Below are 22,724 nucleotides of genomic sequence, written 5' to 3' on the forward strand. Positions count from 1 at the left end.
GAGAGCACTCAGGTCAACAGTTTATTCAGCACTGCTGTTGTGTGAACAACACATACGTTTCACAGTTACAGTCTTGGGGGTCCAGCATTTATTCAGTGGACCTCTGTTTAGATGTGCACTATTGAAAACCAACTTATACATGTTGTGTGACACCTTGGTAACAAGATGGCATCAATTCCATTTTATATATATTTGATGAGCCTGAACCAGCTGATAGTAATTATTAATTAATTTGAAATGCTTTCTAAGATTTCAGCTGGTGTCAGGACTGTCCAATACTTTTTCTGTCATTTTTCATTATTACAAAGAATTCAAGCTACAAATATCCATAAAATTGTGTATGTGTACACTGGATATTACCAGCATCTCAATAGCACCTTTAAACATATTTATTTAGGTGACGTGTTCACTTCTTACCTGCCGCGTGTGAATACTTAGTGGTGTACAAAAATACTGACTGCATCACATGAAGTGTATTATATGACAGCGGTGTAAAGGCACGGGCTGGAGGGTTTAGCTACTCTATGGAACAGAAAAACTTAACCTACACTCACACCAACATTAACACGCTATTAGTGCTGCTACAGCTCGTAGAGCAGGTGTTCACTGCAGGTTAGGATGCTGTAACAGATGTAGGATAAAAGCACACTGTAGATTTCAGTAGCAAACATGAGCCTTGGTGAACAGCAATGACCCATAAAAAAAAAAAAACTCTTTATTTAAAATAATTGCTATGGGGACAGAATGCACAGTGGCTCGTGATGGTTTAACACCAACCCTGCGAGTCAGCGCCTACATAATACCTCTTCATCCAAACCTAGGTCATGTCTTAGGTATGGATGTCTGCAGGATCAGACACGTTAACATTCACCACACTGTCAAATATCAGCTTAGCAGCTGCTACGGTCTAAAGACTGGCTGGACTTTAAAACATGCTGCATTCAGGTCAGATGGGAAACGTAGGAAATATGAGCTACATCACCTCAGCTTTCTGCTGGGACTTTAGCTTTTATTTAGCTTGCAAACTTAACTACAAATAAATGCAATCAAGGCTTGTTAGTAAACACTTTAAGCACTGCAGTATTTATTTGGAAATGCTACCAGAACACCCCCTCTCAAAAAAAAAGAAAACATGAACTCTGATTCCATCCACGCTGACGCTCTTGTCCACTTTTCTGAGTGGATGCAATCACAGAGCATGATGTGATTGGCTGGTGATGAACTGAGCAACAGGTGGCCCTCTGCACAGGTCTACAGGTCATACAGGACCTCCAGCACAGTGGCTAGGGACCAGGCCTGGGTCTCACAGCTGAATGGACAGTGCTGGCCGTTCTCATTGGTCAGCTCTGGCAGACCCTTCCATGGAGACCTGGTGGGCAGGTAGGGACAGGTTAGTAAAGACAAGCAATAAAAGGCAGTCGTTTCATCAGAGGTACAGGGGAGAGCGGCCTACCTCTCCAGGTGAGTGTAATGTTGTGACAGAACATTTTTCACCAAGGTAACCGTTTTGGCGTACGTGTCTTCTCCCAGCATCTTTGCAAAGTAGAGTTTAGCACGCAGGAAGTACCCGACTGGCCACAGCCATTCCTATGAACAAACACAAAGTGTGTAACAGGTTGTGTGACATGTTACAGGTAATGTATCCGAAATATGACAGTGAATCCTCCGAGTGCAGCCTGTAGGTGGATGATTGCTATCCCTGTACAGAGTCCATGTCTCTGACTTTTCTACCAGTGGACATCTGATGGATTATTAAAGGCTTCCTTTACTTTTAAACATTTCTTCTGGTTGGTGTTCTGTTCAGCACTCGTGCTGTGTTCAACCATCTGCAGTAACAGACGTGGGACTCACCGGTCCTTGGTGGTAGTTGAAGCCTCTGGCCACGTTATAGTTGTCATTGTCCAGTGCGTTATCATAGACGCCGCAGTAAACCAGGTCACTGAGACAACACAATAAGAGCCATTTAAGTCTTTAACTGCTTTTACTGAACACGCTTTGTGCTGTGACGTGCACGTTTAGTTAGAAGCTTGAATGTATTACTCAGGATCGAGTGTTTTCATTCCCAGTGGTCCCAGCAGTTTCTTCTCAGCTATCTCCAAAGCGTTCCAGGCTCTCTCCACCGTGAACAGCTCTGGAGCCTGGAGCGCGCGCGCACACACACACACACACGTACGTACATAATTATTACTGAGAGTTTTTCACACAGTACTGACGATCAAAGCGAGGTGTTGGCTGTGGTTGGCTTACCACCACCATGGCGACAGTGAAGTTGGGTCTGAGCTGGTAGTCACACCAGGGGCTGGAGGAGCCGTAACTGTCCTTATAGATGCCCTTCTTATGCACCAGCTCAGGGTGCTTCTCATTGGGGTCATCAGGGTCACCGGACACCCAGAAGCCAGCTTCAAAGGACTGGTTGAGCTGCTTGTTCCACTGGGAGTACGAGATGAACACTTCCTTACCTGGAATAAAGTGGTTTGGTTTTGGGTGAATGGCGATGGGGAATTCGTTTATGTACAAACAGTGGAGTTTGTCACATACCATCTCTGTGTAATTTAACTCCATCGTATGGGAACAGGCCCTTGGCATGAAGTTCCACCACCCAGCGAACTGCAGACTTACTCAGACCAACTATCTCCACCGCTGCTCCATCTCTGCACAAAAGGCACAGGACATGATATGAGCACCAACCTGGATGTTCCTTTGATTCACTGATGTTATCAGTTCAACTTGTAATATAAAGTTCTCTGAGCCTGTTAAACTTCTGTGTTTTTGCATGTTTATAACAGCAAACTTGGCACACAGAGTAAGGACATTTGTGTTTGTCAGTTATTATCGTTGTTGTAACAATGCTGCTCGAATTGTGCCACATTTAGAAGGACCATGGATTTGTGGGTTACACCTGTGAACAACACCAAATGATCTCAGCAGCTTCCTCTCCTCCTGTTTGGTGTCGTTTATTGTGTTAGATAATTGAAGCCTGAAGAAACTACACAGTTTATTTATTCTGATACATTATTACCCGTGTGTGTGTGTGTGTGTGTGTGTGTGTGTGTGTGTGTGTGTGAGAGAGAACTTCATAATAGCCAGCAGAGTGCACCATGATGAGACCCAGAAACTAAATATTAGTGCAACACTAGCAGGCAGCGTGGCACCCCCACCCCCACCACAGAGAGCTGGACACCAGCAGAAGGGAGGACCCTGGGAAAGTTTCAGAGGAGCCCGAACACTAAACTCTGATGTTCAACCACAGATGTGGCACTCTGTGAGGGCTGCTGTCTCAGCATGTTTAATATGTTACTTATTAGGTTTAAATCTTTTTACTACTTTGAACCTGGCGGAGGGTTTCAGCAATTCACAGATCAAGTCTTTTTTTGATGATTTGACTTCAGTTGAAACAGTAGAGACAGTAGAATCTGAGCAGCTGGAGTCTGCTGGTATCTTACTGCACAGCGTGAGGAGTTTGTGTTACCTTGGAGTAGCAGGCATGCCTTTGTTCCGGGCTCTCTCGCTCTCTCCCATTTTGTCCATCCATGTGCCGCAGTTAAAGCGGTTTCCTCCGCTCACAAAACCTGTGGCGGGGTCGACCCGAGCAACGACGCTGAACCCTGCAAACAACAAAAGGTTCAGTAGTGAGGTGCAGTACCCGAAAAATGTTTGTAGTAAGAACTTAGTAAAACCAGATGATGTCATCGGCTTAACAGCTGTTAGAAATGACTTTCTTAAAATGTGTACAAGTACTCTGAATACACAACCCATTTAACACACACACACACACCTTCATCTCTCATGTTCATGTCTATTTTGGGTCCAGCATTTCTCTCTCTGAAGGAAATGCCCTCCAGGTGGCGCCGCAGAGCTTCATGGATCACATCATACAGAGGCTGCTCCTGCACACGTATGAACACACAGAACGTTCTGAGCATAAACACACAATACTCAGCATCTGTGTGGGCCCGTGTGTGGGTCTGTGCGGGCCCGTGTGCGGGTCTGTGGGCCCGTGTGTGGGTCTGTGTGTGGGTCTGTGCGGGCCCGTGTGTGGGTCTGTGCGGGCCCGTGTGTTGGTCTGTGTGGGTCTGTGCGGGCCCGTGTGTTGGTCTGTGTGGGTCTGTGCGGGCCCGTGTGTTGGTCTGTGTGGGTCTGTGCGGGCCCGTGTGTGGGTCTGTGTGGGTCTGTGCGGGCCCGTGTGTGGGACACTCAAGTATTTGGTGACTGCGAGCAGTCGCATTAAAGAGACGCCGAGGCTACTGGAACACAGGAGGAGCAGGTGTACCAGTCCAGGTGTGCACCTGTTAAATGTACTATTAGCTGCTCTGATTAATAAGAGGAACAGCTCGTTAGGATCATGGTCTTTGTAGTTTAGCCTCATGTTGGGTCAAAGGTTACACACGAGCTAGCTATGACGGTATGTCAGTGTACGAGTGCTGACTGCTTTGTTAGATTGTTTGCAGTGTTTAGTAAAGCCATGAGCCAAGCATGCCGCCTGAAAGTGAACTGAAGGCAAATATTTACAGTATTGTGCAAAAATCTTGAGCCACCCTCTCATTTCTTCATATTTTAGGGATAATAGGTGCTGCGATTCATTGAAACATCCAGAAATACACAGAAATACAGTCAAACGGCACAAAGTCAGTATTTGGTACGATCCCTTTATCCTGTAACACAGCCTGAACTCTGAAAGAAAAGCTGAACAGCTCGTCTAAGTAACCCTAAAGAACAGTTCTCTGTTCCACTCTCACGCATGCTGCATGAACACACAGGGCTACAGACACTGGTGTCATGCCTAACTCTGTGCTTACAGAGGACAACTTGGACCACAAAGTCCAAAAGACCCGGTGCCACTGATGTTCAGGTCATCTGTCATAGCTCAGCTGTTTCCCTTAAGAATGGGCACCCTGGCACCAGGACAGTTTCAGACCTTTGGTGAACAGCACACGAAATAAACCAGACGCCGTCCCCCAGAACACAGTGTCCTGTCTCCCCAAATCTATTTAAAGGACACACTGCACCCCACACTGAGACATGTCACCTTTTTTTTTTTTTTTTTTTTTTTCCCGGCCGCCTGTCCCGTTTGGTTCTTTTGCCATCAGAATTATTGTCTGAAGGCAAGAACAGAAGCCCAACGGAATTACTTTACCAAATGGACCATCCCTGCCTTGCCGTATTGGTCCATTTGATTTACCTTTGTTGTTATTATTTATTTATTTACATTATTTTCAGTTGTTACAGACGGGACAGACATGACCGGGGAGAGGGAGGGAAACAAAGACAGCGGGGAAGAGGAATAGTGATGAAGGGCAAAGAAAAGGGAAAAGGGGGGCAAAACACATTTTTATATGCATCACCTGGATCACCTGTTGAGAGAGAAAAAAAAAAAAAACAAGCAAACAAAAACAGCAATATAATAAACAACACCATCGTGATACTCTGTCAGGGCTCTAGACTAACTTTGTGACATGGGCGCACCGGTACGCCTAACTTTAAAAATTTAGGCGTACCGGCACAAAAGTTAGGCGCACTCAAATTTTTCAACCGCATCGCTTAACACCGCAGTTTTACATGTGCACTTTCTTTGGGGGGGGAAGTCCATACAGACAATATTCATTTCTAAATTATTAACTAACAAACTTGTGCTTAAAGTGCTTTGTCAATATTGTAGAAAATGTTAAACTTAATCATCATCTTGGCCTCCTCTGACGACCTGTTTGCTACTGAAAGGCAGTGGGGAGAGGGGACACTTGGGCAGTGCATTTATTGCAGCATATAATGTGTTTTCTGGATACACTGCTGTTTTTTCAGCATTCGAAGATTGATGGCACCGTGTCAGAGCTGGCTATGAATTTCAGACGGATCAGGCCTTAACTTAACACAAAAGTTATCAATAGTTCTTTTCATCTTTTCTTATTACCCACAGCTACATCCACTTCTGTCGGGCCTAGGCTGCTCACTAGGGCTGGGTATCATCACTGATTTCTATAATCCATTCGATTCTGGTTCTCAAAGTCCTGATTCGATTCAATTTAGCCTCAGACAGTCAGAAATATTATAATTCTGATCATTTATCAGCACTGATACACATGAGACTTCATCAGAATTGTGAACATCACAGCAGATGCCTTTGTGTCAAAGTAACTGAGAATAAAACACAGAAAAACATGAAGGAGATTTTCCTGGTCTGGCGTTTTATAGCAGATAACCTTAAAAATATTCTGCAATTTTGCACAATTTTAAAAACTATAAATTTCTTCAGTATTGAACAGTGTTGGGAAGGTTACTTTTAAAATGTATTCCATGAGACTCCAAAATGGCGGCGCATTAGCTAGACGCACACCTCCCTCCTCCGTAAATCTTTGCCAAGACAACTAACATAATATCAACTTTTGAAGTTAAACTAACGGTATCCGCGCTTTGGACTCTTTTATGTCGTCTGCACCATGTAAATCGGGCAGGGGTCGTGGTAAACCCTCACAACCTAAAATTGATTTCGGACCAACTAAACAAACTGGAAAAGCTAAAGCTAGCGCCATGTCGGAAGAGTCAATTAGCGCTGAAGAGGAAGGACCAAGCCACGCTCCGATTCTTGAAGCTATCAGAGACTTGAAAACCGACTTCTCCAACAGGTTTGACGGAATAATGGCTGCAATTGAGGAGTGAGAAACGAGGTCGGAGAGTGCAAGGAGCGTGTGTAAATGTCGAGACACGCATTTCCGACACTGAGGACACGGTCGATAGCCTTCAGAGAAAAGTCCAGAGTCTCGAAAAAGAAAACCAGAGATATGGAGGACAAAGTAATGGACTTGGAAACAAGGGCCAGGAGGGCTAACCTGAGACTGGTGAATTTACCGGAGAAGGTGGAGGAACGGATGCTTGCGCATTTCTGGAAACCTGGATCCCGAGACGCTGGACATCCCTCTGCTGAAGTCAAAGCCATTCCTGGAAAAGGCGCACCGAATCGGCCCGAGAAACGCGACCAAACGCCCCCAAGAACACTGATCATGAAATTCTGAGCGATAGGGATAAGGCAATGGTGCTGAAGGCGACCAAAATCAAAAGCAAATACTCTCACGAGGACAAACCCGGTGCGTTTCTACCCGGACATGGCAGCCGGCATACATAAGATGCAGAAAGAGTTCGACTCCGTGAGACGACAGCTCCGCAGCATGGGGATAAGACACGGGATGCTTCTCCCCGCCAGGCTTCTGGTGACCTACAAGGATAAAACACTGACTTTTGGCAAACCGGAGGACGCAGAGACTTTCGTTATGCGGATCCAAGCAGAGCGGGATGAATAGCGGTACGGATAGAGTTGGTAAAATAATTGAACGTTTTGCCTGGCAGCCAATTCCTGGGGCTACTGTGAACTGAACATTGAAATATATTCACATTGAACATCTGTACATGCCTCCGTTATGTCTGTATGGGGGTGGTGACGCTGGTGATTACCTGCTTTGTGAGTATACCCCTTTTTTTTTTTTTTTTTTTTTTTTTTTTTGAGGGGGATTGATTACTTTTTGTTTTCTAGGAGGACTCTTTCAGTTGTAGTTATATTTAAATAGAGTTAAAGCACAGTAGACCCCTAACATTTATTTTATTTATATGAGTATATTTGGGATGGCAATATATTCCTGGCAAAGTAACTATTATTTGTATGTAAAAGCTAACAATGGAGGGAGTGTTTAAGTTTAGGATAAGTCATGTTGGATCATTCCTCAATAACTGTGGACTGGTCATTAGCATTACCGGAGTGTGTAGTAAGGAGAAGGGGAAACTGGCCCTTAGGTCAGAGGGGTTGTGTTCAATGGTTGATGCAGTTAGAAGCATCTGTGTTGTCTGCATTGTTTTGGTTGTTTCAAGGTACACTTCTATATACTAGCATGAGAAGATCATCTGAAAATAGCAGCTATGTCCAATGTCTTAGAAATTAAGATGACATCGTGGAACTGTAGGGGCTGCAAAAACTTAAAAAAGTTAAACAAGTGATGAGAAGGTTAAAAGATATGCATTCCAAAATAATTTTTCTCCAAGAAACTCATCTTACTGGAAAAGAGGACTTAAAGATTAAGCGGAGGTGGCAGGGAGAGGTTTTTTCAGCACCATTTAACTCCCAAGCGAGAGGGGTTTTGACTCTAATACACAAGTCCGTCCCCTTTAATGTTTGTAAGGTAATTGCAGATAAGATGGGAAGGTATTTGATTGTTCAGGGTACTCTCTATGCAGAACCTCTGATTTTAGTTAATATTTATGCCCCAAATAAGGATGAACCATCTTTTTTTAATAACTTGTTCTGCACGCTGTCAGCACTTAGGGGTCAATATATTTTAGCGGGAGACTTCAATTGCACTCTGAACCCAAGTATAGATAAATCATCACATTTAGACAAATCTCATAGCCAGAGTAGGGAAACCATTCTTCAGTTTGCTAAGGAATTAAATCTTATGGACATATGGAGAGACAGGAATCCTGGTGTATCGACATATTCATGTTATTCAAGCACACATAAATCATACTCACGGATAGACTACTTTTTAATCTCAGCAAGTCTGTCCTATAAAGTGAACGGTTGTGATTATGGCAGTGTCCTTATCTCAGACCATGCCCCAGCCAGTCTGGTCTATTTGGATCCAGGGCTAGTACGAGATCCCCAAAATGGAAATTTCAGCAAAAATGGATAAAGGACAAAGACCTAATGGCGTACCTTGACAAACAAATTACTGATTACTTTGAGCTCAATACTGAAACATCTCCGTGTATTAGATGGGAAGCATTCAAAGCCTTCATTAGAGGCCAAATAATTAGCTTCACGAGCTCAAGATCTAAGAAGGCCAGACAAAACTGAAATTACTAGAATCAAAATTAAAGCTACTGAGGATATGTACTTTAAGAACCCCTGTCCCAAGCTGCACCAAAGTTTGCTGTTATTAAGAGCCCAATATAATGAAATCTCAGCTTCAAAAGCTACAGCTAACTTATTAAAACTTAAGCAGTCCGTTTTTGATCAAGGGAGAAATCAGGTAAAATTCTGGCTTGGCGTATAAAACAATTCCAATTAGAAAGATCAATCACTGCACTTAAAAATGATAAAGGGAAACGATCTCTGACCCTGCTGCAATAAGTGACTCTTTTAAGGTCTATTATGATAGGTTATACAGTTCTGAATTAAACCCAGGTGAACCAGACCCAAATTTTTTCTCTTTTCTTAACAATATGAATATCCCCAGAATAGAAGAAGAGGAATCCTTGAGACTGGGGCTAAATTGACTCTGGACCGAAATCTCAGAGGCAATAATGAGTATGAATTCTGGAAAGGCTGCGGGGCCAGACGGTCTGCCAATTGATATCTATAAAAGTTTGCATCCAAATTAAAGGTACCCCTTTTGGAAATGTTTTCTGAATCTGCTCAAAAGGGGATACTCCCACCCACTCTGAGAGGGGCCTTAATTACACTTCTTCCCAAACCTGGAAAATCGAATGATAAATGTGAAAACCTGCGGCCAATTAGCCTCTTAAACTCAGATTTAAAGATACTCTGTAAAATTCTAGCAAAGAGATTGGAGTGCCTTTTGCCAGCTATCATCAAGGAAGATCAAAATGGGTTCATGGTTGGGCGTCAGGGATTCCATAATGTTCGACGAGTGTTAAATATTTTACACGAGCAAGGGGGGTCTTCAGATACAGCTTTCTTGGCACTAGATGCCGAGAAGGCTTTCGATAGGGTAGAATGGCCCTATTTGCTTGAGATTCTTGGTCGCTTTGGTTTGGGAGAGGGATTTTGTAACTGGGTCAAGCTTCTATATAATAATCCTTATGCAGAAATAATTACCAATAATGTTGTCTCAAAACCAGTTGAGATTGGAAGAGGTTGTAGACAAGGTTGCCCCCTATCCCCCCTTTTATTTGTAATTGCAATTGAACCACTTGCTATTGCTATAAGAGAACACGGTATGATCACGGGTATAGAGATCGGAGGGCTCGACCATCGAATAGCTCTTTATGCTGACGATGTGATCCTCTTTCTTAAAAATCTGGGAAAATCTATTCCAGCCATTTTAGACCTAATTGGAAAATTTGGACATATTTCTGGTTATAAAATCAATAAATCAAAATCTTCTATAATGCTTTTGAACTCAGAAGAAAGGATGAATCCACCTACATACACCTGCCATTTTAGAAATGTGAATCAGTTTACTTATCCAGGTATTCAGATTGTCCCGAAATTGGAAGAGGTGGTGAACCATAATTATGGTCCAGTTATGACTGACATATCCAAATCAGTGGAGAGATGGTCGAGTCTCCAAATTTCACTGATTGGTAGAATAAATATACTAAAGATGAACGTGCTCCCTAAGCTTCTGTATCTGTTTCAGAATATACCCTTGCCACCTCCCTCAGACTTTTTCCTTAAAATAAGAAAACTGTTTAATTAGTTTTTATGGAATAACAAGCGTCCCAGACTTCGCTTATCACTTTTATACCTGCCCTTTGATGCCGGAGGGCTGCAATGTCCTAACATGGTTTGGTATTACTGGGCAGCCCAGTTAAGAACTATAATGTTCTATTATGCTGCAGAAAAGCCCCCCGCATGGAGAACTATTGAGTCTCTCTCTCTTAGGCTTCCACTTCCTACATATGTATACTCTGATAAATATAATAAACTTAAAGACATTACGCTTAATCCTATAGTTAAAAACATGATTTATATCTTACATGTCACTCAAAGATATTTTAACGTAAAATCTCCCCTCTCCGTTTTTAGCCCGATTTGGGGCAACAATTATTTTGCCCCAGGTAGAGCGGACGGTGGTTTTAAAATATGGGCAGACTCGGGGCTGGGACTGGTGAAAGATGCTTTGGGGTGATGGAAGACTTTTAAGTTTTGAACAACTAATCTCTAAATTTAATATTCCCGAAAGCACTTTTTCAAATACCTACAGTTTAGGAGTTTTATCAGGTCTTATCATAATGATTTTACACAAATTCCCCCGCTGTCCACATTAGAGAAAATCCTAACCAAAAACCCCACTGGTAGAGGAATGATATCTGAATTATATAACTTGATGATGACATCCTCTCCTGATTCATCTGCTGCTAAGCTTGAAGCTTGGAGGTATGACTTACAGGAGGAATTGACAGTGGAACAATGGAGTAAAGCATGTAAGCTAGCCCAAACACAGACAGGTAACACACGTCTAAAATTGCTACAATTTAATTGGTTGATGAGAGTGTACATAACACCAGAAAAACTTAACAAATTTAATATGCAGATCCCTGACATCTGTAATAGATGTGAAGATGATAAGGGCACATTGCTCCACTGTTTATGGTCATGTCCAAAAATAAAGGAGTTTTGGGAAGAGGTTAGAGTAATGATAAAGGAGATTTTGTCAATTAAACTTGTGATGGATCCTAAACTTTTCCTACTGGGATTATATCCTGCAGGATGTAACATAAATCATTTTGAAAAAATTTTCATAAATATGGGAATACTGCAAGCAAAGAGAGTGATAGCTCTAACGTGGAGAAGTCTTGGCAAACCAAGTATTTCACATTGGTTCAAAGAATTGTCTTTATGTTTACCATTAGAGAAAATGACATATAGAGTATATGTCAGCCATTCTCCACCATGAACTAAGGTAAAAACAAACACCGCTCACGCTTCACAGATGACAGCTTACAGTTTTGTGTAAAGATGAAGTTACTTCGTACAGCGCCGATTTGCAGACGCTGTGCACACAGGTTCATGAGCAGAAGTCCCATTGTACCACGGCAGATCCTACAATGTTTGCATGAACACGCTTTGAAGCATTACGTTATGGACCACTTTTCACACATGGTTGGTTTACCCAAACAGCCGGCTGTAGCTTTTCAACTCACAGCCCGACACACACCAAAAAAAAAAAAACAGCCGAGAGAGCACAGACAACGCCCGAGAGGCGTGATTGCAGGTGCCGCTCAGGTGGGTCCACCTCCCCTGCAGCGGCACTGCAGACCACGCCCTGCCACACACATCAAACACGTAAAATAAATATTTATGCACTTTCGCATTCACTTTTTGTTTTTTGTTATTTTTACACAGTGTTCTGAATGATTAACAATGGTCTACAGCCAATCTTGTGTATTATTATACAAACTTTGGTTGTAAGATGCCGTACCTGGCCCCCTGGCAAAAGCTTTGCTAGATCCGCCCCTGCACAGTTACCAGCTGTCAGCTAAATAATAAAAGGAGCTTGGTGTTTATTTCTCTCAGAAACAGTTCATAACTTCCCTTCAACTCATTCATGTCACCTAAAAAAAAGGTAAACCTGTTTCTCCATCACCAGTTCAGCTCTGATGATTCAGTAAGGTCATCTCCTGGTTTCGACCAGCCGCTTCTACAGCTGTGCCCCAGCAAACATCAGCTGATACTAGAAATTAAAAGCAAATGAATTCTAACAACAGCCAGTGTTGCCAACTTAGCGACTTTGTCGCTATATTTAGCGAGTTTTCAGACCCCCTAGCGACTTTTTTTCTATAAAAAGTCGCTAAAAAGACGTGAAAGCGTATACGCTTTTACTCTCAACAAGCAGCGGGTGCTGTAACACAGTCAGTTCTTCTTTTACTCTTTTACTCTTATGCTGTTTTGTGGATCACAAGGTTTAAAACTACTTATAAACACACACAAACACAAAGTAACTCCACCAGAGTGCCTATTTCGGGTCACTTTTGCCGGTCCAAGCCCGGATAAAGTAGCAGGGTTGGAATTGTGACATTAAAAAAACAATAATTGCTAAAAGAAATTTAATTGTAGTTCTAAATAAACTCTAAATGCATTTAGGACGTTTTTTACTCACTTTATGTCTCTTCCACGATGTTATTTCTCTCTCCAACAACATAGGTTACAATTATATTAGCGTGACCAATTATGCAAATTAGGTGATGACGTCATTTAGCGACTTATAGCGACTTTTAGGACAGCCAATAGCGGTTTTCCTTACTGAGGAGTTGGCAACACTGACAACAGCTGATCAAGCTTAAACGTGCTGCTGTGTTTAGCGCGATAAACAAGAGCGAAAAGCCGATCGTTGATCAGTTTCATGATTGAAGTTGCAACAGGCCAGAGAATGACAGGGGAGGCTTCATAAAGACAGAATAAATCGTAATATTTTCTCTGAATGTGGGATCTGACCCAAATAGAGTGCAGTTCATAACTTCTTACCTGAAATTCAGTTCAACTCACGCTCCTGCCTGTTAGCAACCACCGGTCGATCGGCGGTCGCCTCGCCGCCTCCTTTGTCTCGTTCGCGGCATGTCCTTTCTGTCACACACTGCTGCCCTCGGTTGTAGCTCCAGCATCTAACAACTCAGTTATTTTTTCCACATCGACCAGCATCATCGGCCCATATAAACGGAAAATAAGTCCAGCTAAAACAGACTGTTGGCGAGCGATCGGGTGGTGAAACGTTTCAGGCGCTTCACTGCAAGACAAGTCAGGGTTCTTTTTCACGAAGGGTCGCTAGCGGCGCTAGCTAGCTAGCTACGCTAGCAGCGCTAGAAATTACTAGAAATTAAAATCAAAAGAATTCTAACAACAGCTGATCAAGCTTAAACGTGCTGCTGTTGTTTAGCGCGATAAATAAGAGCGAACAGCCGATCATTGATCAGTTTCATGATTGACGTTTCAACACGCGAGAGAATGACAGGGGAGGCTTCCTAACAACAGAATAAATCATAATGTTTTCTCTGAAATGTGGGACGATTCCGTTTGTACGGCACGGCAACTCTATGAACTAACCCTTGTGAATAAAATAAAGTCCAACGTCAGTAACTCATTGCGCACACAGCTGTATATAAACTCCCGTGGCAGTACGATTGTAAAAGGTCAACGAAAATAAATTACACCTAAACTCGGTTTATGTCTGACCCAAATAGAGTGCAGTTCATAACTTCTTACCTGAAATTCAGTTCACCTCACGCTCCTGCCTTCGGGTTTCCAGCATCATCGGCCCATATAAAGCGAAAAATAAGTCCAGCTAAAACACATACTGTCGGCGAGCGACCGGGTGCTGACACGAGTTTCACCCGCCTCAATGTAAGCCAAGCCTGGGTGCTTTTTCACGAAGGGTCGCTAGCGGCGCTAGCTAACTACGCTAGCGGCGCTAGCTAGCTAGCCGGCTATCAGCAACACGTAAGAGAATTGTCGCTAATATGGGATGTCCTGATAAAACGAGCAGATATTTGAAGTTTACACACCTACATTCTCGCCTGAAAATATCTTAAAAAGTTTATTTTGTGACCTAGAAACACGAAAAAAAGCATTATAGAATCCAAGTGGTGTCCGCCATTGTTTCACTGGCAGAGGCTGAAGCGGCGCTAGCTAGCTAGCCGACTATCAACAACACGTAAGAGAATATGGGATGTCTTGATAAAGCGAGCAGATATTTGAAGTTTACACACCTACATTCTCGCCTGAAAATATCGTAAAAGTTTATTTTGTGACCTAGAAACACCAAAAAAGCATTATAGAATCCAAGTGGTGTCCGCCATTGTTTCACTGGCAGAGGCGTGCTATGAATTGTGGGATATGGAGTTTTCCGACAAGAATAAAAGTTTTAGCCCGATACTACTCCCGGTATACCACTAGAGAGAGCCAACACACCACAAATGGCGTCTGTTTCTATGGGGCCAAAAGTCATTTCTTTCTCAGGAGCCTAGAAATTGGCCCAAATTTGCACTAAAATCTAAATATTTCAAAAACTATAATATTCATAAACACCAAAAGTCATAGCACACCATTCCAGATCCAGCCGCACAAAATGAGGTAACATATATGAAGCTTCTCTGAAAACTGCGGGTCGAGTTACGCGCCGAAATTTAGGCGGAAGAAAAGTCAAAAATAGTGAGATATCTTGCAGAGGGATGCAGCAGTCTTAAAATTGCAAAGCTTCTGAAGCGTGATCATCGAACAATCAAGCGTTTCATTCAAAATAGTCAACAGGGTCGCAAGAAGCGTGTGGAAAAACCAAGGCGCAAAATAACTGCCCATGAACTGAGAAAAGTCAAGCGTGCAGCTGCCAAGATGCCACTTGCCACCAGTTTGGCCATATTTCAGAGCTGCAACATCACTGGAGTGCCCAAAAGCACAAGGTGTGCAATACTCAGAGACATGGCCAAGGTAAGAAAGGCTGAAAGGCGACCACCACTGAACAAGACACACAAGCTGAAACGTCAAGACTGGGCCAAGAAATATCTCAAGACTGATTTTTCTAAGGTTTTATGGACTGATGAAATGAGAGTGAGTCTTGATGGGCCAGATGGATGGGCCCGTGGCTGGATTGGTAAAGGGCAGAGAGCTCCAGTCCCACTCAGGCGCCAGCAAGGTGGAGGTGGAGTACTGGTTTGGGCTGGTATCATCAAAGGTGAGCTTGTGGGGCCTTTTCGGGTTGAGGATGGCGTCAAGCTCAACTCCCAGTTCTACTGCAAGTTTCTGGAAGACACCTTCTTCAAGCAGTGGTACAGGAAGAAGTCTGCATCCTTCAAGAAAAACATGATTTTCATGCAGGACAATGCTCCATCACACGCGTCCAAGTACTCCACAGCGTGGCTGGCAAGAAAGGGTATAAAAGAAGAAAAACTAATGACATGGCCTCCTTGTTCACCTGATCTGAACCCCATTAAGAACCTGTGGTCCATCATCAAATGTGAGATTTACAAGGAGGGAAAACAGTACACCTCTCTGAACAGTGTCTGGGAGGCTGTGGTTGCTGCTGCATAATGTTGATGGTGAACAGATCAAAACACTGACAGAATCCATGGATGGCAGGCTTTTGAGTGTCCTTGCAAAGAAAGGTGGCTATATTGGTCGCTGATTTGTTTTTGTTTTGTTTTGAATGTCAGAAATGTATATTTGTGAATGTGGAGATGTTATATTGGTTTCACTGGTAAAATAAATAATTGAAATGGGTATATATTTGTTTTTGTTAAGTTGCCTAATAATTATGCACAGTAATAGTCACCTGCACACACAGATATCCCCTAAAATAGCTAAAACTAAAACTACTTCCAAAAACTTTCAGCTTTGATATTGAGTTTTTTGGGTTCATTGAGAACATGGTTGTTGTTCAATAATAAAATTATTCCTCAAAAATACAACTTGCCTAATAATTCTGCACTCCCTGTATTTGTCTCTCAAAATAGTTCATAACTTCCCTTCAACTTATTCATGTCACCTAAAGAGTAAACCTGTTTCTCCATCACCAGTTCAGCTCTGATGATTCAGTAAGGACATGTGCCGTTTTACAGCTGTAGCTCCAGCAAACATCAGCTGATACCAGAAATTAAAAGCAAATGAATTCGAACAACAGCTGATCAAGCTTAAGCGTGCTGCTGTTGTTTTTGCGCGATAAACAAACAAGAGAGAAGCGCCGATCATTGATCAGTTTCATGACTGAAGTTTCAACAGGCGAGAGAATGACAGGGGAGGCTGTCATAAAGTTCAACATGCGCACACAGCTGTATAGAAACTCCGTCGTGCTAGCTAGAACGCAGTACGAGTTATTGTAAGTGATTGAAAAAGTCAGCACAACGAAAATAAACTACACCTAAACTCGGTTTATATCTGACCGAAATAGAGTGCAGTTCATAACTTCTTACCTGAAATTCAGTTCACCTCACGCTCCTGCCTTCGCTTTCCCTGATCCATGATTGACCACCGCGTTAGCAATCGCCTGCCCGGCCTCGTATGTCTCGTTGGCGGCATGTCCTTTCTGTCACACACCGGTGGATAGCTGCCCTCTGTTGTAGCTCCACCACCAAACAACTCAGTTATTTTTTCCACATCGACCAGCATCATCGGCCCATATAAATGAAAAATAAGTCCAGCTAAGACACAGACCCTTGCCGGCGATCGGGCGATGAAACAAATTTTAGCTACCTCACTATCAGCCAAGCCTGGGTGGTTTTTCACGAAGGGTCACTAGCGGGCGCTAGCTAGCTAAGCTAAGCAGCGCTAGCTAGCTTAACCGACTATCAGCAACACGTAAGAGAACTGTTGCTAAATAAACTACACCTAAACTCGGTTTATATCTGACCCAAATAGAGTGCAGGTCATAACTTCTTACCTCAAATTCAGTTCACCTCACGCTCCTGCCTTCGCTTTCCTGATCCACGATTGACCTCCGCGTTAGCAAACACCGTCGCCTGCCTCGTATGTCTCATTCGCGGCATGTCCTTTCTGTCATACACGGTGGATAGCTGCCCACTGTTGTAGCTCCGCGTTATAGCACCACCAAACAACTCAGTTATTTTTTCCACATCCAGCTGTAACTCCGATTCTATGCGAGCATTTGCGAGAGACCGGGGAGGTGAAACGACAGAGAGAGTCCCCTCGCTATCCATTTGCAGCCAAGTGCGGCAGCTAGCTAGGTAGCCGGCTAGCTGTCAGGCAGGACCGACGTAGTCAGAGCACTGTCGCTAAATATGGGATGTCTTGATAAAACAAGCAGATATTTGAAGTTTACACACCTACATTCTCGCCTGCAAAATTTCAGGCGGAAACTGGAGAATAATAATAATAATAAATCCGAGGAATAGTAATATGTGTGCCTCTTGGCATAGGCACACATAACTAGAAAAAGTTTGCATTTCCTGCGAAAATGCTGTGTGGATGCCGGAATGCTGAAGCTGTCTGCTGAAAATGACTGAAAAAGATGAAAAGCTGCAAAAACTGTATGGCAGTAAAGAAACTGAAAAATTGTGCTGAAAACAAGTGAAGAAGCAGAATCTTTTGCTGAAAAGAGGTGAAAAGGCAAAATTCTGCTTAAAAGGGGTACAGAAGTTCAAATTTGTAGTGAAAAGAGGTGAAAAGGTTCCTTCTGAAATGAGCAGAAGATACTGAGATTTGTACTGATAAGAGGTGAAAGGCTGAAAATTCTGCTTAAAATAGGTGAATCAGCAGAATTTCTACTGAAAAGAGGTAAAGAAGTAGAACGTTGCACTGAAAACAGGTAAATCAACAGAATTTCTGCTAAAAATAGATTTCTGTTGAAAACACCTGAAAAAGCTGGGATTTGTGCTGAAAAGGGTGAAAAACTCACAATCCTGCTGAAACGGGGTGAAGAAGGGGTGTTGGGCTGTTGAGAAGAGTTAAATAAGTTGAACAGATATGTTTGGGTACATATACTATGATTTGGCAATAATACTGCGTTTTAGCAGAACTACTGAGATTTGATTGAAATACTATGATTTAGAAGAAATATTATGACTTTGTACAAATACAATGTTTTGGCACAAATACTATGATTTGGCACAAATACTATTATTTACCAAGTACAAGGTTTCTGCAAAATGCTATGATTTTGCAGAAATACTATGCATTAGTAGTAAGACTATACCATCACAGATATGATGATTTTGCAGACATTCTGGTTTTACACAAATACTATAATGTGGCAGTATACTATGTGTTAGCACAAATACTATGATTTGCTATAAATACTATGATTTGGCACAAGTACTATGATTTAGTACAAATACCATGATTTGGCAATAATACTGGGTTTTAGCACAACTACTGAGATTTGGGTGAAATACAATGATTTAGAAGAAATACTATGACTTCGTATAAATACAATGTTTTGGTTCGAATAATATGATTTGCAAAAATTCTACGATTTCGCTCAAATACTATGAAATTGCAGAAATACTATGATTTTGAAGGAATACTATGATTTTGTAGAATTACTATGCCTTAGTAGTAATACTATAACATAACAGATATACTGTGATTTTGCAGACATAGTATGTTTTGCACAAACACTACGATTTTGCTGAAATACTATGAAATTGCAGTAATACTATGATTTTGAAGGAATACTATGATTTGGTAGAAATACAATGCCTTAGTAGTAATACTATAGCATAGCAGATATACTGTGATTTTGCAGACATAGTATGTTTTTGCACAAATACTACGATTTTGCTCAAATACTATGAAATTGCAGTAATACTATGATTTTGAAGGAATTCTATGATTTGTTAGAAATACTATGCATTAGTAGTAATACTATAACATAACAGATATATGATGATTTTGCAGACATTCTGGTTTTACACAAATACTATAATGTGGCAGTATACTATGTGTTAGCACAAATACTATGATTTGCTATAAATACTATGATTTGGCACATATACTATATTCAGCAGAGATACTATAACAAAACAGAAAGTCTACGACTTAGTAGTAATACTATAACATAATAGATATACTATGATTTTGCAGACAGTCTATGTTTTTGCACAACTAGCACAATGTGGCTGAAATACTGTGATTTGGCACAACTACTATGATTTAATACAAATACTCTTATTGGCAGAAATACTATGCCTTAGTAGTAATACTATAACATAACAGATATACTGTGATTTTGCAGACATAGTATGTTTTTCACAAATACTACGATTTCGCTCAAATACTATGAAATTGCAGTAATACTATGATTTTGAAGAAATGCTATGATTTGGTAGAAATGCTATGGCTTAGTAGTAATACTATAGCAGAAATTTTAATTGGGCACAAATACTCTAGTTTGGCACAAATACCATGATTTGGCAAAAATATACCATGATTTGGCACAAATACGATGATATGGCAGAAATACTATGATTGGGTACAAATACTATGAATAGGCACAAGCACTATGATTTAGCAGAAATACTATGTTTTAACATAATATCTTTTGACAGAAATTTCTGCTAAAAGGTACTAGTTCTGCTTTTTAGCAGAAATACTGTAAAATACTATGATTCGGGATAAATACTATGATTTGGCAGATATACTGTAATCAGCACATATACTATAACATGACAGAAATTCCTCCACTTATTAGTAATACTATAGCTTAACAGAAATGTTATGTTTTGGCACAAAAACCATGATTTGGCAAAATACTATGATTTAGCAGAAATACTATGATTGAGCAGAAGTACTAAGATGTAGTAGAAGTACTTTGATTTAACAGAAATACTATTATGGAGTAGTAATACTTTCTGCAATCAGAGGTACTGCTTCTGTCTGCTTCATCAGGCTGTGTACTTGTATGTATTTCTGCCATGGAGGCGTTAACAAGAATCTGAGGTCCGTATTAGGCAAACTGCTAACATCATAAAACTTTGCAGAATTGTAATAAATTAGCAATATAAATTACAGGTCTGTGATAGTGTATAAATTTGTAGTGAAAAAAAAACCATGTGGACCAAGGTGGAATTGAACCCACGACCTTTGGGCTGCAGACCCGTGTCATTACCAAATGCGCCACCGGCAAAGAGAGCCAGTGCCTGGAAAACAGGGAGATGAGCAGTCAGAATTAGATCGCGGTGAGAGGCGTAAAAGCGCCCGTTTTCTGGAGTTACAAAATGTCGTGTAACTCAAAAACTAGGTGGGATAGAAGCACAATTCCTTTACTGGGTGAATCAGCAGAATTTCATGAACTTTGACTGCGATAGCTCTTTGTACCTCCGTCGCGGAGATATGACGAGAGAAGAAGCGGCTTCATTTTAAGAGTTTGAAAACAAACGTAATTTATGGCTCAAGAGTTTGAAAACAAAGCGTAATTTATGGCTCAACAGTAAGATGACAGTAAAACTGCTCCAACCGTGAGTGTCAGCAGTGTCTGAAGATGAATTGGCACAAGCCTCTTGTCTTAACTTTGCTTTATTAAAATTACTGTGGCATGCAGATGAATCTTGCAAAGAAGCTCACAGGAGAGATTGAGCCTGTATTTCCACCCCAAGCTGGTAGGGGGAGTTTTTATTGAACATACTTGCTTGTACCACAATGTGCTTCAAGGGTCAATAACAGCATAACAGAACTCACTTATGGTACTGCATTCTTCCTATAAAACAATAACTGTCAGTGACTTTGTACCGTAGTATAAACACAACATTCAAGACAACAGTTAAAAGTAACGTAACCATAAACAATGAAACAAGAACATCTAAAATGCAGCACATGTCCCAAGGCATGATGGGAGAGAACTAGCTGTTCCCCAACACGCCACATTATTTATGATTTATGATTTGGCAGAAACACTGGGACTTGGTATAAATACTATGATTTACATGAAATACTTTGACTTAGCAGAAATTCTGTAATCTAGCAAAAGCACTTCAGCATAGCAGAAATTCTATGATTGAGCAGAATTACTAGGATTTAGCACAAACACTATGATTTGTCTAAAAAAAACCTTTATTTTGCAGTTATATTGTGATTTGGCAGAAATACTATGCTTTGGAACAAATACCAAGATTTGGCAGAAATACTATGAGCAGTAATAATATAACATAGCAGAAATACTGTTATTTTGTGGAAATACTATGCTTTGGCACAAATACCATGATTTGGCCAAAATACTATGATTTAGCAGAAATACTAAGATGTAGTAGAAGTACTTTGATTTAACAGAAATACTATTATGGAGGAGTAATACTTTAACATGGGAGAAATATTGACACAGACACACAAACATACACATACACAGAGCCTAAAGGGAACAGTGGCTGTTAAGAGTCTGGGCTTGGTATATCTAGGTCAGTTAAATTAGCTGCACCTGCTGTAATCAGCCCTTACACACACAGACACAGAGAGGTATAAGTTTTCTGCAGTGTATTTCTTACATTCACATTCAGGATTCCCCTCGAACCTCCTGGTCTCAAGGCAGCTAGTCATCTCACTGAGCCAAACTCATTCTCACAAAAAAGAGGTGGATAGACTGACAATTGTGCTGAAATGAGCAGAAGCTGCTGAGAACTGTGCTGATAAGAGGCAAAAAGGATGAAAATTTTGCAGAAAAGAGGTGAATCAGCAGAATTTCTGCAGAAAAGAGGAAAAGAAGCAGAACGTTGCGCTGAAAAGAGGTGAATCAGCAGAGTTTCTGCTGAAAAGAGTTTTTTTCTGAAAACCGCCAAAAAGCTGGAATTTGTGCTGAAAAGGGTGAAAAAAATGAAAATTTTGCTGAAAAGGGGTGAAGAAGCTAAAGTATACCAAATCAAAGTATTTGTGCCAAAACATGGTATTTCTGCCATATTGTGGTATTTGCGCCACAAAAGTTACTACATTACAACATGAATACGGATTAAAGATGAAAGAAACTGGCAACAAATTCCTCCACTACAAACCAGTCTGATACCACTTCTTTGCAGTGTTGACGTTTACTAAGGCACTACCCAAAAGGCGCCACAAGAGGGCACTCCAACACAACAGATGACCTATGTACACTGATGCACTTAGTAACAGTCAGCCTCCTACTTAGCCACTACGTAATACAGTGATATTACAGTGTACAAATTCACATAAATTTGCAGGGGAACAAACAAAGCAGGAACAAGCCCAAAACAATCAAATAACTGTGCTGCCATAGCTATCGCTAACTAGCACATACGCTAAAGGTAACTAAAACCAATACACACAAGTAGCAGGGTAAACATCTTAAGCATGGAACATTAACTCACGTTTATGTGACACACACCATCCCCAACAAATACAGGATGGGCTATTTGCTCCCCTTCCCAGCAGCTCTCTCCTCAATCATTAGCCCAGGAACGAAGGAAGACCATCTAGCTCAGAAGTCCCATGAATTCCCTCACTGTTCAGAGGCTGCTGGGTAATGTAGCTCACACTAACACAGGTTTTTCTACAAGCACAAATGCTATAACATAGCAGAAGTACTGTGATTTTGTTGAAATACTATGCTTTA

The 22,724-nt window shown here is 41.4% G+C and overlaps 1 protein-coding gene across 2 annotated transcripts in view; it reads right to left on the bottom strand.

Moving 5' to 3' along the window:
- Positions 1-22,724, bottom strand: part of agla (amylo-alpha-1, 6-glucosidase, 4-alpha-glucanotransferase a) — an 86,984-nt gene continuing 64,260 nt past the window's right edge. For both annotated transcript variants that reach the window (XM_039607812.1, XM_039607813.1), the window contains exons 28-35: positions 3,776-3,887; positions 3,470-3,605; positions 2,539-2,651; positions 2,248-2,459; positions 2,041-2,138; positions 1,852-1,939; positions 1,454-1,587; positions 1-1,369 (exon numbers count right to left, since the gene is read on the bottom strand). In XM_039607812.1, the coding sequence (XP_039463746.1) occupies positions 1,252-1,369; positions 1,454-1,587; positions 1,852-1,939; positions 2,041-2,138; positions 2,248-2,459; positions 2,539-2,651; positions 3,470-3,605; positions 3,776-3,887 (1,011 nt within the window). In that variant the 3' untranslated portion in view covers positions 1-1,251. The remainder of the gene's footprint in view (positions 1,370-1,453; positions 1,588-1,851; positions 1,940-2,040; positions 2,139-2,247; positions 2,460-2,538; positions 2,652-3,469; positions 3,606-3,775; positions 3,888-22,724) is intronic.

This window comes from Oreochromis aureus, unplaced genomic scaffold, assembly GCF_013358895.1.
Source record: "Oreochromis aureus strain Israel breed Guangdong unplaced genomic scaffold, ZZ_aureus HiC_scaffold_54, whole genome shotgun sequence".
NCBI classification, from domain to species: domain Eukaryota; kingdom Metazoa; phylum Chordata; class Actinopteri; order Cichliformes; family Cichlidae; genus Oreochromis; species Oreochromis aureus.